This window comes from Schistocerca americana, chromosome X, assembly GCF_021461395.2.
Source record: "Schistocerca americana isolate TAMUIC-IGC-003095 chromosome X, iqSchAmer2.1, whole genome shotgun sequence".
In the NCBI taxonomy this organism is placed as follows: domain Eukaryota; kingdom Metazoa; phylum Arthropoda; class Insecta; order Orthoptera; family Acrididae; genus Schistocerca; species Schistocerca americana.
In genome coordinates this window covers 517,874,425-517,892,766 of record NC_060130.1, presented here as the reverse complement: position 1 = coordinate 517,892,766, position 18,342 = coordinate 517,874,425, and the positions used below count along the sequence as shown (strand labels likewise).

Genomic DNA, 18,342 nt, shown 5'->3' with positions numbered 1-18,342 from the left:
GCATTTGTTTCTGGGTATGCTCTTGGTGACCCCATGGTTCCTAAGCTGGAGACCGGTAAGTGCCACAAGCCCTCTGTCACTGTAAGCTCTGGGCATGCTTCAGCGAAGACAGTGCGGCGGTAATTCCCAGTGTGATGGATGTGCCATCTGGGAGTACTCACAACTACTAATCCAAACAAATAAGGGAGTCTAGTCGTCCTGATAATCAAATTGCAGTTAGTAATGGAACTTAAGGAGTTGTAAATCACAATGTGTTTGTATCATCAAGAGGAAGGAGGGAATGTCGAAACAGTATTTATAAAGAAAGGCTTAGGAAGGCTTGCTGGTACATTAAAGTGTGTTAAGCAGTTATGAAATGGTTTCTTATTCGTTGAGACTAACAGGGCAAAGCAAATGGAACTTCTTAGGAAGTCAGAAAAATCGGTTGACTATGATGTAATAGAGTTGCATAACTCCCTCAACCTTTAGCAAGGATGCCATGATATTATGGGCATAGACATCGTAGAACTTGAACAAAAATGAGTATCACAGGGAATAGTGGATGTGGAACAAAGGACACCAACTCTCCACAGTCCCTGTTCCTTTAGTGTATGGCACTCTGCTCATCACTATTGAAGCCACCTCCCTCTACACCAGGTTCATCCAAGAATTGCGCCCGGCGGGTGCAAGGCAATGTAGTTCAGCACCCTGTCCATGACTGTGTGTCACTAGTGTCGCCATAGGAGTGAGAGAGAGAGAGAGAGAGAGAGAGAGAGAGAGAGAGAGAGCTGCGGAGCGAGAGAGATCGCACACCACTGCTCTGCACTGGACTGTCCCGCTGTCAGATACAACGCAAATAAAATAACAGAGGAAGCGCACCTCTGTAAAAGAGGCCGATGAGCGGTAAAACAAGCAAACCATTTACCGTTTAGGTAACAACTAGTGTTCGTGTGGCAGAGTTGCTATGCAAAGCTATAGAAAACAATATCCAAAACAAGAATCGAAGAACATCCTAGTTGTTTTCTGACCCACAGCTTCATTCTATTAGTATTGCACAGGCACACTCGTCATATGTACAATAGGCGTCTTCTGAAAATTATATCAGTTTCTTAAATGAATTAGAGCCATAAATATTCTATGTAAGGGATGTAGTGTCTCATTCTTACTGTTAGCAGTTACAAGTAAATATTTTTTGTTATACTTCGGGCTACATCTCTTTGTATCCCTTTTCAGAGTTTAGAAATCTGATCCTTAGTTTGCTGTTTTGTACATAATAATTTTAACCGACCAAGTTTGAAAACTTATTAAAAAATAGAATTAAGGTTATAAAGCTCTTTAATTCTTACAGTCAACATTGTTAAAGAAGACAATTAACATTTTACACTTTTTTCTTTTTCGAGGAAACGGTTTTGTCAATGTTCGGTACAATATTCCCTGAGACTGATAACCTCAAAGAACTAATCAAATTTTTATCGCCAAGTAATGAACGGTTCTTAGTTTTAGCAAGCTTTAAAAGAGAGAAAAAGCGCTCACAGATATACGTGGAACCAAACATTGAGAGAACTTTGGCCGCGTGCTTGTGCAAAAGAGGATATTTCTCTCGTGGAAGACAGCTGTAAAAGTCATCCAAAGTTTTACACATGAGAAAGAGTTCCTTCAGGCGGATATTGCACTGCAGGTCAATCAGCTCTAGTTGAAGCACTTGTGAGACGTCCTATGCCGAAGGGAAAACAGGCGAACCAATGTATCTAAGGCCGATTGAAGCTCACTTATCTCCAAAAATCTGTTTTCAAACCGTTCTTGTAATTCGCAAATGATTGCAACATAATCTGAAAACTCTACATCTTCTTTAACGCTGTCTAGTGCAGGAAAGTGTCCACAATTCTTCTCGCGCAATCGTTTTTCCCACAAATAAGTTTTTTTTTTAAATGCTTGAATTGTCTGCACTAAATCAACGACATAATGATTTTTGCATTGAGTGAAATGTTCAAAGTATTTAAATGACCAGTAAGGTCACTCAAAAAAGCCAAATTCACCACCCGCTTAGGATCACAAAGTAATTCTTTTGGACATCCTTTCATTTCCAAAAAGGTATCTATTTCGCCCCTCAAGGTGAAAAACCGATGAAGCACATTTCCTCTGCTCAGCCATCTTACTTCGATGTGGTAGGGGATGTCCGGGTATTCCTCTTCGATCTCAGCCAGAAATTCTTTAAATTGGCAATTTGTGTGTCCATGTGAGCGAAGATAATTAACCGTTTGAAGAACTGTGTCTATAACATTTTTTTATGTTGACAATCTTCGCACAAAGTGCCTCCTGGTGTATCAGACAATGGACTGCCGCGAATAAGGAACAGCCAACTTCAGCCATTTTTGGCCTCACGTAACTCAGAAATCCAGTGCGTATCCCTCGTAGCGCAGGGCTCCATCCCGTGTTACACTGGTCAGGCGTTCCCATTTTAAACCCATTGACTCTAACACATTTTCCACGGCTAGAAAAGTATCCAAACCCATGGTTGTGTCTTTTAATTGTATAAGATCGAGAAATTCTTCAGTGACACGAAGATTGTCGTCGACACCTCGAATGAATATGACAAGCTGAGATATGTCCGCAACGTCCGCGGACTCGTCAAGAGCAATAGAAAGTGAAATGAAGTTTGCCGCTCACTCCATTAATTCCTGCTCCATATCTGAGACCATATATTCGACTCTGTGAGCAACATTTTGAGGCGAAAGACCTATTTTTTAAAATTTATCGTGAGGTCTGGTGGACAAATATAAGCCGCCGAGTCGACCAGGCAATCCTTGATGAGATTTCCAGTAGCAAAGGTTTTCCCTGCTTTCCCAATTCTCAGCAATCATTTGTAACTTGCCCACAAACTTCCTGCTCGTACCACCCTAAAAAAGAACATGCAATTAATTTTGTACAATCCTGTTTTTAAAACTCTTTTATCACTTTAACAGTTAATTGTTTCATTCATTAAAACTCAAATAAAAAACTAACAAAAAAGATTGGTTTTAGATATGTTTTCCCGCAGTTCCGCTGAAAAGGACAGCGATGTGTGGTCGCAAAATAAATTTTTATCTATTGCAATATTTGCGTACAGCTGCATGGCGAGGCTCGGCGGGCGGTCTGCTCGGCCAGCTAAGCGACACGGCTCGGCCACTGCAACAACATACGAATTCGCCCAGGGCACTGGCCGCGGGCGATCGCGGGCACTAGCGCCCCAGGGGCACAGTTTGGAAGAGCCTGCTCTACACTAACACCCTTAATGCCCATGGCCTTGCCACTATTGAACAGTACCTTTTCCAACGCCCAACTGACTCCAAACCTACAAGCTCCTTCCTGCCCACCATGGCCAACTATATCCTCACCCACAGTTATTTCATCTTTGAAGGCATTATGTACAAACAAATCTATGGTACAGTAATAGACACCCACATGGCACCATCTTATGCAAACCTTTTCATCGGCCATCCAGAGGAATCCTAAATGCTCAGAATCCCAAACTTATCACCTGGTTGAGATTCATTGATGACATCTTCAGGATCTGGGCTGATGATATCCTCTAGAACCTCAACACCTTCTCTCCCATTCACTTCACTTGGACATACTCAACTCAAAGAAGTCACCTTCCTCGATGTTGACCTCAAAGATTACGTCAGTACTTCCATCAGTATCAGACCTACGAACCACCAGCAAAATGTCCACTCAACAGCTTCCACTCGTTCCATACCAAGAAGTCTCTTCCATACAGCCTAGCCATCTGTGGCCGTCGGAATCTGTAGTGGCGAGCAGTCCTCCTACAAATATACTGAACGCCTCACTGAGTCCTTCACAGACCAAAATTACCCCTTCCAGTGTTGTGCAGAAGATCTTTCTTGGCTTGTCTCTCCAGTAACCTCCCACCTCCCACATTCCCATTGTCCAGCCACAAAGGAGCACTTCCCTCATGACTGGTGCCACACAGGACTGCAACTGAATTACATAAGGGGGTTTCAACTGCCTCTCACAGTGCCGTGAAATGAGGAATATCCTACCCACTATCCTCCCAATCCCTCCCACAGTGGTGTTTCTCCACTCACTGAGGCTACACAATATCTTTGTCCACCTTTAATCCCAACCCCTTTGCGTTATGGCTCATATCTCTACAATGCACCTAGATGCAAAACCTGTCCCATACATCCTCCCACCACCACCACCACCACCACCACCACCACCACCACCTATAACAGTCCAGTCACAGGTATCACTTCACTTATCCCATCAAAGGCAGGGCTTCCTGTGAAAGCAGTCATGTTATCTACAAACTAACCTGCCACCACTATGCTGCTTTCTACTTTGGAGTGTCTATCCACATGAATGGCGACCAGCAAACTGTGGCCAAGAGACAACTGGACTACACAGTTGCTGAACATGCTGTAGAACACAGTGTGCTTCACTTCATTGACTGCTTCACAACCTTTGCCATATGGACCCTACCTACCAACACCAGCTTTTCTGAATTGTGCTGGTAGGAAATATCACTGCAATGTATCCTACGTTCCTGTAACCACTCTGGCCTCAACCTTCACTGGTCCCTGTCCTTCATCCATACATCTCTTCCCCTGCTCCCATTTCAACACTATGCAGTCTTCTGTTCCACCAACATACTCACTAATCTTTTTCCGCTCTGTACTTCTCTTCTTTTCTGCTTACTCTCACCCCAAACCTCCCAACTCCACTGAATGGCCCTATCCTGACCTGACTGTGTTCCTGCATGCTTCCGCAAGCAGCAAGACACTTTGCCCCACACCCCCACTCGCCCATCCTGATACCCTTTCCCATCCCTGCCACCCTCATCCAACTTCCTCCTTTCCTCCATCTCTCACAGATTGCTCTTTCCACCATTCTCAGTTAGTGTGCACAGTTTGGCCTCAGCAGCCAGAGACAGTGGTCATGTGTGTGCAAGTTGTTCTTGTGTGAATGCGCGTGTTTTTTGCTTTAGAAGATATTTTGTCCACGAGCTTAAATGTATAGTAGTCTTTCTGTTGTGCCTGTCTGGGACTCATGTCTCCTTTATATGGTGAGCTGCAACCTATTCTTTCCATAATATTGTTGTTATTCCATCATGGATTTCCCATTATTTGCATACCAGCAAGCTTTCGAAGAGAATTGGTGTAATTGTAACATAATTTCCGGCTCACATTTGAAGAGAAATGGCTTAATTTTAGTGTGATTTCTAGCTTACATTCAAAGAGAAATGGAATAATTTTAGTGCTATATTTACAGTGTGATGTAGCACATTACCACATGGTCATCGGCTGCCACTGGTTGGTTATGTGTTCCCATCATTTGAGTGATACTTTTATCGAAATTATGTGGAGTGAGTCAGTGTGCTGGAAATGCCCATGTTATTAGTGTTAACATTGCTGAACATATCATTTTTGATCCTACTCATGCAACTACACTTAAAAACTTGTTTTTGTCATTTTTTAAATAAAACTTTGTCCCCAAAATAGGAGGAGTTGTCCAGGTGCAACTATTTAGATTAGATTTGAAACTTTCTTTGCTACCTGTCAGACAGTTTAAGTTATTGGGCAAATGATTATCCTAGTGTCATAGGTATGGACATCACTTTGTTCTCAAATTGTGATGGAATATTTAAGATGAGTTTCATTAGTGTATGTATGTATTGTGATGGTGCAGTTAAAAGGCCTAAGTCTTAAAAGAGGCTTTCTTGATACCCATGGGTGAACATCACATATTATTCTTATTGCTCACTTTTGCGCAGTCAATATTTTCTAAGTGATGCATTAAGCCGGGTTTCCGCGTGCAACTACAATGATGTCACAGAAAGTCGCACGATTGTAGATATAACAGTGGCACCATGTGCTGCTGTTTCTGTATGCTCCCGTAAAAATTCTAGTTGTACAGCTTTCAATATGGCATCAGCTGAGATTATTCGAATTGACATTGGTATTTTTCATTCAGGTTATAATTTTAGAATTGAATCAAGAATCTAGTGAGAAGGAGAGAAGGGGTCCTTTGAATTTCAAGGTGGGTTTTACGCAGAAGTAACACAGGCATCAAATACACTTATAACTGAAATTGCACTTGTAAATAAAAATCCATTCTTAAACCGCTTTCAGATATCAAAAGTAAATTTCAGATAACCATTGATTTGCATATTGCATATTGAGCTAAAAAAATCTGATACTCGTATTAGAGGTTGTAATGAGTTCCTCAATGCTGCCTTTCCAATGATTCATCTTCAAACAAGATGTTGAAATTTCAAGGTGGGTTTTCTGCATAAATAACACAGGGGCATCAAATACACTTATAACTGAAGTTGCACTTGTAAACAAAAATCCATTATTGAACCACTTTCAGATATCAGAAGTAAATTTCAGGTAACCATTGCTCTGCATATTGAGCTCCATTAAAAAATCTGATACTCGTATTAGAGGTTATAATGTGTTCTTCAATGCTGCCTTTTCCACGATCTATCTTCAAACAAGATGTTGACCATTATTTTGTAGTTAGTTTGCTTTGAGTCTCAAATCACATCTACAGTTCTAAATTAGTACTTACCTTGTTTGTTTGTTGTTGACCTCGTTGTCTTCCATGGAGCATGTCAGTGATCGCAACTCGTACTTGTAACAAGAAATATTAAATGGTCAAAGGTTGTTATTCAGGTAACTTCCAATGGTTTTTCTGATAAATGCAGTTTCTGAATTTTGAAACAGATATATGCTTCAGTATTTCCACTCTCAGCATTAATAGCATACAATACTTCTGCCTTCAGCAGTACTACAGAACAGCATCAAGTCTCTTTGTAACAACTCTTCTGCCAAGAGCATCCATTCCACAACATTCCTGCCAAGTCTCTGTACCTCCCTCTCAACAAACAAGAACAGTGCTTTCAGGTAGAGGTCAAAGAGTTCATAACACTGTTGATGATAATCATTGATACAACTTTGAAACAATTAATAAAATAGATTTACGTGAATTCAAGTGAAGTGCTTCAACATTGATTTAAATGTGCAGAATATAAATATTTAAATAAGGAGTAACTCACTTTTATGAATGTGTATGTATTGAAATTATTCTTGTCAAACTGCAAAGATAGATACCCACTGTTTTCATTCATTTCTTATTATGTTATGGACTTGATTGCATTACAAGATGCAGTAATTGCTCAAGTGAAGCTACAAGTAACACTTTGATATTCAACATCTGGCGGTAGGGTTTTCAGGTCTCCTGTATTTTGTGGGGTGTCATGTATTTTACCCACATTTTGTCCTGGCTCCCATATTTCTCGCAGGTCTCTCGTATTTTATGTGTGTTCCTGTGTTTTACCCATCTCACATACTTGACACACTTCTTCATGTTTCCCCATGTGTTTCATAAAGTTTTATTTATTTATGCTAACATTTCCGTATCATTCCAAAATTATCATTCCTAAATCAACAGTTGCTATTTCCAGTTTATCGTCTTTGAATTCTATCTTTTTCATATTAGCGAGCATACAAATTTCAACTTTTTTGCCGAGAGTTTTTCAAACTTGTAAAAAATGTCACATTTTTGAATGAGTACAAAGCAAATGGTAATTATGAAAAGAGCTATGACCATATGAAAGTTGTTCTAGTTAAATATTTTTGTAAATATGAATAGTGCTATGAAAGGTGGTGTAATTACATATAATAGTAAATATGAAAGGTGCTATAATGCTATGAAAGTTGTTTTGATTAATTATTTTTAAGTACTACGTGCAGTGATGAAGTCTCGCCAATTTTCATCCAGTTTTGTAAAAGAAGTTTCAATATGTAAATGTTTCAAGATTGTGTACACTTTTTATACAGTTGCATGCAATGGCCTCTAAAGTAAAACATGCTGATAATGCCACAGTGGCACTATTTTGGTTGTCATTTGCAGAATCTCTTGAATTTTTAGTTTGAGAACCTGCCAACCGTATCTGGCAGTTACCTGTCATCTCTCCAGTATTTTACCACATCCACAAAACTAAAGTTTTCAGTGTTCTTTTGTGATGTTTGGGGTGCCATTTACAATGACCTGAAGACTCATTTGAAATATAATATTTTCAATTTTGCACCCCACATCAATTAAATATAATGAAATATTAAAGTTATTCTGTACCAAATTTTAGGGTTATTCATCAGGCAGATGCACTAGAAGACACTAATAAAGTTGATTTCCTTTATTAAGAACTGTACTCAATCTAAAATTTTACTGCTACCAGAAACATTGTTACTTCCTTATGTTCCCCCTCCAGCGGACGTTGTGACAGAGGCAGATGAACTGGCATGGGTAGTACAGCAGAATAGTGTGGAAACTTGTCATTGAGGGCACATGCAATGCATAGGATGGAGAGATCTGCTGACAGAAGTGTTTATCTATGACCCACGACGAGGAAAGCAGGCCAGTGCTCACAATAAATTCAACCATCACAGACCTAGCATTGTACTTTATGTCAAGTGTTTTACTTGAGTACTAAGTCATCTGCTGCCTGCACCAGCCACATACTGAGTTTGTCCCCATGCAGATCTCTAGGGGGTTTCACACTTTCCGCTTCCCATAGATTGATTGGCATTGCAGGTTTTCATTTCCTCTCACAAGCTTCTTTTCCCCAGTTATCCAGCCACCGTCGACCCTTGAAGTACCCGCACCAACACTATTATGCAGCAGTGTTGTCACAACTGTGCAGATACTAAACTTTCTTTCTCAGATCCACTGGGCAAGCATTTGAGAGCATTGCAGGTGCGTGTCAGTATAACAGAATCTTTATATACTGGCAGCACTACATTAATTTTCACCATTTGAAGACTTCAGTAAGCTGCTGTATAGCTACAAACTACATTTCAGTATCCTCAATAATACTTGCTTACACACACAACTCTTATCTGTGCATCATATATTGAAAACATCATATACCTTCATCGTGTAAATTAACCATTATTTGCGCATGAAGATTTTACATACTGAAGTTGCACTTCTTGCCACTGTAGCACTACGAACCATAGTTAAAGTGACTCATTTTGGAGAGATCTTTAATGTGGTTTATTACTGAAACAGCATATTTTCATAATACACAGTAATAAATATGAAGAACACCAGATATGGCAATAGCTTCAGAAGCCTTGACATCAAGATGGCAGCTGTTTGTTTTGCTTCTGACACTAAACGTCAGTGGGGGAAGGAAAGTGACATCACAAAGTTACAGCGACTTCAACTTTTGTAGCATGGCTGAAAGTGGTGTCACTCGAATGGCTCCATGGGAATTTTGGTGTTTCCACACACAACTTCAGTGATGCCATACGAGTGGTGGCCAAGTGGCATTATTTTTGTTGCATGTGGAAACCTGTCATTACCCCAGAAAATCATTCCTTGAGACATTATTAAGTGGAAATATGCAAAATATGTCAATATGATGATGATTCTAAGATCATCAATTATATAAAGAGCAAAAGTAGCTGAACTTAATTTTTAGAGCAGCTCATTAATGTACTTCTTCCACTTCATTATCAGCCCTATGTACACCCAAAAATTTGAAGCATTCTACCCTGTTTACAGACTCCTGTTCATATGCTACATCACTTCTCTGTACAACTCTATTTTTTGCACAGAACTGAATACAGTGTGTTTTCTCAAAATTAGCAGCGTGTCCATTTTCAGGGAACCACTTAAAAATTCATTGAAAAATATCATTAACTGTCTCTTCTGTTGCTTTCTCACTAATGGGCTTTATTATAATGCAAGTATCATCTGCTAAAAGTACCAGTTACGTTTGATGATGAATGTTAGGTGGTGGGTCATCCACATGCATAAGGAATAGTGGTAGACCTAAAATTGAAACTTGTGGGACCTCCTTCATGATTTCTCTCCCAGTCACTAAAATTATCTCTCCTTTCAACATTGTATTAATTATTCAGCACAACTTGTTTGCATTTTGTTTGTTAAATCTTACTGAAACCATTTGTGTAAAGCCATCAGTCCCATGAAACAGAAGTTTTTATATGAGAGTAACATGATGTACACAATTAAACGCCTTGGAAAGAGCACAAAAATTACCACCTGGTGAAATTTTATTATTTAAGGCTTGTAATATTTGCTGAGTGAATGTATAAATAGCATTCCTGGTCAAGCGACCCTTATGGACTCCAAACTGCGATATGCTAAGTCAATTTTTTCTACTTAAATGTGAGACTACTCTTCAGTGCCTAACTTTTTCGAGTATTTTGGGAAAAGATGTCAGTAAGGAAACTGGATGAGAATTATTTAAGTCTTTCTTGTCACATTTCTTATAAAGAGGTTTAACAATTGTCTATTTTTATATATCTGGAAAACAATTTTGAACATGGCCAATAATGCAGCAACCATAGACGAAATTTATAATATTACTTGAAAATACAGCTCTTCGGTTGCACAGGTAAAAAATTTTCAACTTTACCTAGGTTTCAACTGCTCTAAGGCAGCCTTCATCAGAAGTAAAAAAATGGTTTAGAGCAACAGTGCTCACGTCAACGATAAAGATATATTTGTACATTATAAAATTTTCCTAGGAATGCACAACTTGATTAAGACGCGCCGCTAAGGGTCGCGTGTTCAGCCGGCACTGTAAGCAGCATCAGACTGATGATCTGGAAAAATTCCCTTTATTCTGTCAACAGCATATAAACTTTTGTTTTGTAGAATTTTTATAATTTCAGTAAAAGGTGTTGGTGCTACTTCGAGTTGCATAAAATATTGCGGAATGATGTTTTGAATACGTTCTCTTGCTTCGTCAACAGAAATATGTAATCCTATTTTTGCTGACACATTCAGTGTTAAAAATCCTCACAACTTGTGAGTTATCAGTCATAAAGTCACCATTTAGTTTCATTGTTATCTTAACTTATACAGTGCCTGGTTGTCCTGTCTCCCATTTGACTGTATCCCATATAGTTTTAATGTTATACTATATGTTGAATCTTGGCTTATTATCCCCTCTATATAATTTCCCTTTTTCTCTCACATGAAATTTTAATCCCTGTAATTATCCAGGGCTTACTTTTTTTAATGTACTTTCTGGATAACTTTTCAGGAAAGCTGTTTTGAAATTTTGACTTAAATTTGCTATGGAATATATTGAATTTCACAATAGGATCCCTTTCTATAAAATCCTCATCCCAGACCACCTCTTTTTTGACTTATTCTTAAAACATTGTACCCTGTTCTCATTAAGAAGCTTCACTGCTTTGTATGAAAATGTCTCGGAGCTGTAATGTGCTGCATTGTTTATTTCCATTAATTGTGCATCATGATCAGATAGGCCACTATAATTTGGTATACATTAATTGTTTCGGAACTGTCTATAAAATTTTTATCTGTCAGGGTCCTGCTATCTTGCTGCATGCGAAATGGAAAATTTACCACTGAAATCAGATTGAAACAGCCAAATAACGGTTCGAGTTTATTTTTCCCATGAGAATCTTTTAAAAATCGACTATTAAATCTTCGCAAACCACTGTTTATTCTTGTGACAGGTAAATCAATAATGCATCACCCGAATTTCTCATCAATATCTGAAAGTGTACTGAAGGGGATCTACAGACTGGTACAATTACAAGAAAAATATTGTGAAGTAACAACTCAAAAGCATATGTTTCTAGGTTCTGATATGCACAATAACTGTTTGTTTCAATATTTTTGACTTTGTGTCTAACTTTTATATATGTTGCAACTCCTCCACATTCCATTTTCACTCTGTATGAAAATGATGCTGGTCTCTAGTCCCTTATTTTTCACTTCTCTATCCCTGTGGTTACATGGTGTTCAGAGAGGCATGGTATGTCGATCACTTCAGTATAGTATGAAAATCTGTGCAGTTGAAATAAGAACATCATTACCTCCTTGTTATACACCACACTACATATTTTTGCTATACCGTGTAAGTCTTCTGTTAATTTTTCACTTGATTAACATAAAATTCATAGTTTAACTAGGACTGGTTCAGGAATTCTATCAAATAATAAATGATTACTTAATGAGGCCGACATCCCTCATAATTTAGAACTGTTAAAGAAAAAATATTTTGACAGATTTAAAATTAATTCCTAATATTTTAGAAACTCTGGCTTATTTATGTAACATCTGTGTTGTAATTTTGCCACCAACAAATTCACAGAACTTTTATTAACATTCTTACTTTTGACCATTGCAGATTAAAATGAGAAGATATATGAAGTAAAAAAAATCTCTTCTCAGTTAATGAGGTTTCCTGTGTTCTTCAGTATAATTCATTACAGCTTTTTGATGTTGAAAATTTTAATATTTAATGACAGTTGTTTCTCTCAATAGGTGATCAGTGTCCAATGCACTTCGACGATGGTAGCAACCCCTGGTTGAAGAGAGACAACTACATTCAAATTTTTAGGTTTGGCAACCATGCATATTCACTACAGAATGAGATTATTTGCATATTAATGGGTCTTTTATGTTCATTAATCAGGCTCAGGATGATTCTTTGACTGCCGTAAATGTTGAGTGTTCTTGTTGGACCTGTTTGCAGGAAGGATGTGGTAGATTTTCTGCTCATGGGCATGTTGTTCTTTTTTAGCCGATAATGTGACATATTTTGTATTTGATTAAATGTGTCCTGTGAAAATATCAGTTTTTACATATTTATGACAGATGAAATGTTTTTATATTGAGACATGTTACGCTTAGAAGTGGTTTTTACTTAATTAATCTATACAGTAACATAAAAGCCGTGGACAACTTTGTAACAGTTAAAGCCTGTTGTATATTAAGTGATCTTGTTTGCAATTTGGTCCCAAAACAGAAACTGTGTATCTAGTTGCTGTTAAAGGTGAAATGCCGTGCAGAGGGGGAGTCATTGTCTGCAGAGGGGGAGTCATTATCACTTATATCATCTTTTGTAATTGCATTTTGATGAAAAGATACACTTATCATCACTGCTGTTTTAATAGTAAGTGGTTAGATTTATGTTTGCAAGAGAAGTCATGTACTGATTCTCTCAGTAATGTGAGTTTCGTATTTGCATGTAATATGTCCACATAATGTGGACACAAGCAATTCAAAGTATGAAAAAATTATTTTGCCAAGTGATAGTATACAGATGACAATTTTTTTCTGTACTTTAAATATTCACAGATTCTTATGCACCATAATATTAATGCAGTAATGGTCTTAAAATGTACGGCATACAACAAAGTATACAGATGACAATTTTTTTCTGTACTTTAAATATTCACAGATTCTTATGCACCATAATATTAATGCAGTAATGGTCTTAAAATGTACAGCATACAACAAGGCAGAGAAGGTCTGTGAGACTTTCCTTATAAAAAAATCTGTAAATACATGAAATGAGGCCAAAGTCTCCCTAAATCGTGTGTCATCAGTTCTCTTGTACTGTGTTATCATGGATATGTTTGTTTCTGCAACATTTTGTCTCACACGTAGCATATTTGCCAGCTGTTTCTGTAAAAAAATTTCAGCAGAAACATTGATGTATCATCTCAAGTATGACTTTTCACATTCTTTCCAAATTTCTGTGCAAAGAGTAAAGTATTCCTTTAAAAAAAGGCAGGAGAAAAAGAATGAAAGTTACTTCAACATGTATGTAAATAAAAAGGGCTGTCCTTGTTACCTGTGTACTTCCAGATTTTCCAAGATGTGTTGGTACACAAATGTAACAACAACAGAAAATTTTTGATTATTCATTAAAGGCCACGGAAATGAACTGATTGTGACTGTTATAGGTATTCTTGAGGAAGCAAATTTAGCATATGTAAATCAAATTTAAGTCGTGTAATTCCTCATATGGATAAAAGTACAACAACCTATACTAGATTTGTTTTCCCCCCCACCCCTTCCTCCAATTCTGTCCTACGTCAGATCAGCTTTATACTGGATCATGTTGATGCAGTGTCCACAGTGTGCAATTGCTAAGAAGCAACCATCAAGATCATTTTTGTATGATAAAAACATGCTCATCATGCATCTCATGCCATAGTTGATTTAATGCCATGCCCCTGCTCCACTCATCCCTTCTTTTCAACCAATTCTAATGTTTGCATGCATTTTCAGTAATATGTGGACTTAATTTTAAATCATAGAATTGAAACTAAACTTTAATATGATTTCAGTGCTGCTCACTGACAATTGTAACTACATGTCTTTATCATTCTGAAGTAATTTACCCAAAGCATAAAATTTTCCTTAAGTTAATTAAAGGTTTTTAACCACACTAATCCAAATGCCACAGTTTTAAACATTCAGATTAAAAATTAGTACCTTGTCCCCCAGGGAAAATTACCTGAACTGGAGATAATTATTTCCTCCTTCACACAATACTTCCAGTAAAAGGAGAGTGACCTTTGCAGCTACTTTTCATCCTTTAAATAGTTTGAATATGAATAGTTATCTTAAGCAGTATGAATCTAGAACTAATGTAAAAGAGTCCCATGTGTAAACTGACATGAACTTAATTATCTATATGACGATGAATCTCATTATTCAAATCTTCCTTAGGAGTTGAGGGTTAAGGAGACATGCCTAGAAGTCATTGGTTTTGAATAGGGTTATCACTCCACTGGTGCATTTTAATCACCAGTGTTTCGGAGAAATTAACCTGAACTTTCACGTCAGGTTCATGATACTGATTAAATTTAATTAACGCGTTGACTGTTAGGAGGATGATGGCCGCCACAGCAGTCTTGTGCCTAATGTCGTGTCATTGCAGTGCATTGCATTGTGCATCCAGCAGTCAACAAGTTTAACAACGCTGCCTTTAAAATAAAGGAGGGTTGTGGAGACATGCTGTAAAGTCATTGTTTTTAAATAAGGTTATCACCCAAATGGTTTATTTTAATTACCAGTGTTTCAGAGTAATGAACTGGAATGTCCACAGTAGGTATTAATTAAACATACTTAAATAATCCTGCCTTTTGTAGTCCACAATTATACACACATCAGTTAATGTTGATACAATTATAATATGAATATGGTATTTACCCAGTACTGTGGGGGGCACAACCTTCTTAAACATTCAGCCAGTAAAATTGAATCATGTGTGTTATACTGCTACCACAGTTTGAATACAAGAAATGCTTTAGGCAGTACAGTGTTGTTATAAGTAAAATTCTGCTTTTAAAATGGAAAAATAGCAGTGGAAATGCTATTTAAGAAAATTAATACAAGGTTTAAAGTTTGTGAGAATTGTGTACCTGTTGCTGTCTACACAAGTTCCTTAGTTTTTCTCGAGGTTAGCCAAGTAAACCTAGATCACACATATTTATAGTGTGTAATGTGTCTGAATTTTGACAGTAGCCTCAGTTCATGAAATTTGTACTTAATTATTTGCTGTCGGTTGCTGGTAAGACCTATTTAAATGTGCATTGGAATATTGTGCCTGATATTTTTTTTAACTTTTTGACAGTGAAATCAATTAAATATGTGTTTCTTGTATCATAAGCAATAGTTAAGTCATATTGTTACCATTTAATACTATCGTGGGATGTGTTATGCATCATTAGGAACATAATTTATAATGCATTTGTGATTGGCAGTATTGAGTTTCAAGATTTCAAAAAATATGAGGATGATGAAAATAAAAAAGCAATAACTATGTGTTCCATCAATCTCAAATGTTTGAACTCCCCCCCCCCCTCCCCCCCCCCCCCAAGGAAAGTTTGTATTCATTTAGTGGGAACATTTTTGTATCTTGCCTTTTTTAAACTATTGTACTTCTCCAACCCACTAAAAGCTTCCATAGAATTGCAGGGTAATTCAGAAAAAGTGTAAAATAATAATCTTCCTCTCGCCCTTGTGCCACAGTTCTAATCTTTATTATTTTGTGACTGTGCAATGTCACCTAAATTATTAAAATAGTTTCGTACGCAGTATGTGGCAATTGGTTCTCCATGGCACTATGGCAGCTCTATCAAGCAGATATGAGAAGTGAGATCTGATTGTGAATTTGAATACACAGTTTTAACTGAAAACAGAGGAGTGTGTTTTAATTATTAACAAATATTTGGTGCAAATAATCATAAACACCAAGTGATAGCAGGAGAAAATGCTTAAAAGATGTGGAAATGAATGAGCTTTTGGAGCCAGTAGCGCCATCTTGTTTCAGAAGGATTGAAGGGAAAAGAAGAGGGATGAAGGAGGAGGACTGTTGAGATTTAGTAAATGGGAAGAGTTATGGAAAAGTCACCCTGAACCCCAGTTGAGAGGAGCTTACTTGGACAGGATGAGAAAAAAAGACTGGTAGTTAGTGCGTGCACCAAATGAAATTTAAAAACCTAGGGACTTAAAGACGAAAGATAGAATAATAAACAAGATAGATATTACTGAAAAAAAAAAGATCATGAGAGTCAATAAAAGCAGAAAGGTAAGTGCATTATACATGTAGGTAGTTGAGAAGGGTGGGGATAAATAGGCAACTCATAAAATAAAGAATATATAAAAATAAAAGGGAGTGAAGGAAAGGAATAGTTACTCAAAACAAATACTATTACCACAGAAATTCACATCAATTTTGAGGCAGATGGGTGGTGAAATTCGAGCACATGTTGTAAAGCCAGTCCCTCCTGTGGAATTTTGAGCAGCTAGTGTCAGGAGGGAGAATCCAGATGGTACATGTGGTGAAACGGGCTCTGCGGTCACAAATGTCACGTGTGTGCTCTGCAACAGAATATTGTGTGTTGCCAGTATATGCCAACTGTCTGTGCCCATTCATTGTAACTGATAACTTGAACTGGGCTCTTATCAACTCTTTCATGGTGTTTTTTTTTCAGTAATTACTATATTACTTGTTACCCTGTCTTCCACTTTTAAGTTCTCATTTTTTCAAATCTCATCTGGTGCAGCCACCAACAAACTGTCTTTCCCTCTCATCCCATCCAGTAAGTCTCCCCTGATTTATGAATTGTCCATATCTCCTCTCATTTCCTAAATCTCACTAGTCCTTTTCTTTATCTTTCTTCTTCCTCCTTCAACTCTTCTGCCAGAAGATGGAGCCACTTGCTCAGAAAGCTCTCCTGTTTCGACATCTTTGTGTGTGTTCTCCTGACACCACAGGTGACAAAGATTTTTATGCATCCGTATTATAAAAATAAGATACTATTTGAGATAAATATATCACAGTTTTGTGATACACGGTGTACTTTGTTTTGGATGTTATTTACAACTAAATATGGCAATATTACTCGCTATATTTAATAAAACATAAAATAGTCTGTCTATCATTTTATTAAGATAAAAACAGTACAAACATGTTTTTAGCAGCAGTAGAAAATGATACATTTGTAATGTAATTATTGAGATTATGAAGGTTCAAAGTAAAATATTGGATCAATCCGTCCATTCTCAGTATTTGAATATGCATAGTTTATGACAAGTAATTCCTGTAACAGTTTGGATCGATCTGTCCATTCTCAGTATTTGAATATGCATTGTTGGATGTCAAGCAATTCCTGTACCAGTTTGTGTGTTTGAATGTGTCTGTGATGGCTGGGTCTTAATTTAATGATCTGCTGGATGGTAACAGTGTGTAATTGCAAAACTCATATGATTATTACTGATGTCACATATGCTAGATTTATCCAGTGGGATTTGACAAATTGATTCTCTTTGATGTCTGTTAGTATTTTGACATAGCAGAAATTCTGCTAGAACTTTTTCATGTAAAGAAAAGTGTGCCTTACTTTCATATTTATACATAGTCTAAGCAGACAGGAATAAGTAATCCAAAAGTTTTAAAATGTATAGCAAATGATTTTGTTGCAGCTATCAGTAAACTACATGAAATTCTGTTGTATAATGCACACAGAATATTAATAACTCACATTTATATAAGTGTTCATTTTAAATGGTTGTATATGAAATTTTATGTAGCAAACTGAAAAATGTAATGATTTTTAACAAATTGTATGTTAATAAAATTTTCTATTCTTTGTAATACTACTGTTTTCTTGTGTATTTGAATTGCATTTTACAAGCAAAGTGCTCAGAAATATCACTACATTCTACTTAGTCACATTTCCAATAAAGTAATGTTCTTCACCTCTAACAGTAAACTGAAAATAGCAAACACAAATTTAAAGGTTTCAAAGTACGAGTTAATTAAGACATACATTTATTGGCAACTAAATACATTGTGCTGCCAGTTATGTTCATAGGGTAGAATTTGTTTCATTGTGTCTTCATTACACCAGTAATTCCACATTCACAAAAATATGTTTTTGATTGTGTTTTATCTTTTACTGCGTTTTAAAGTGTAGCTAAATCGTCTTGTATTTATTGCAACCTTTTTATGTCTTTTAACAATAAAAGTAGAAGGGAGTTGGAAAA

At 37.0% G+C, this 18,342-nt stretch overlaps 1 protein-coding gene across 1 annotated transcript in view; it reads left to right on the top strand.

Annotated features, from left to right (window-relative positions):
- The window catches only part of LOC124554785, a 121,815-nt gene extending 103,865 nt beyond the window's left edge, over positions 1-17,950 (top strand). The window contains exon 11 of the mRNA XM_047128433.1: positions 12,319-17,950. Coding sequence (XP_046984389.1) covers positions 12,319-12,488 — 170 coding nt within the window. The 3' untranslated portion in view covers positions 12,489-17,950. The remainder of the gene's footprint in view (positions 1-12,318) is intronic.
- The last annotated feature ends 392 nt before the right edge of the window (positions 17,951-18,342 follow it).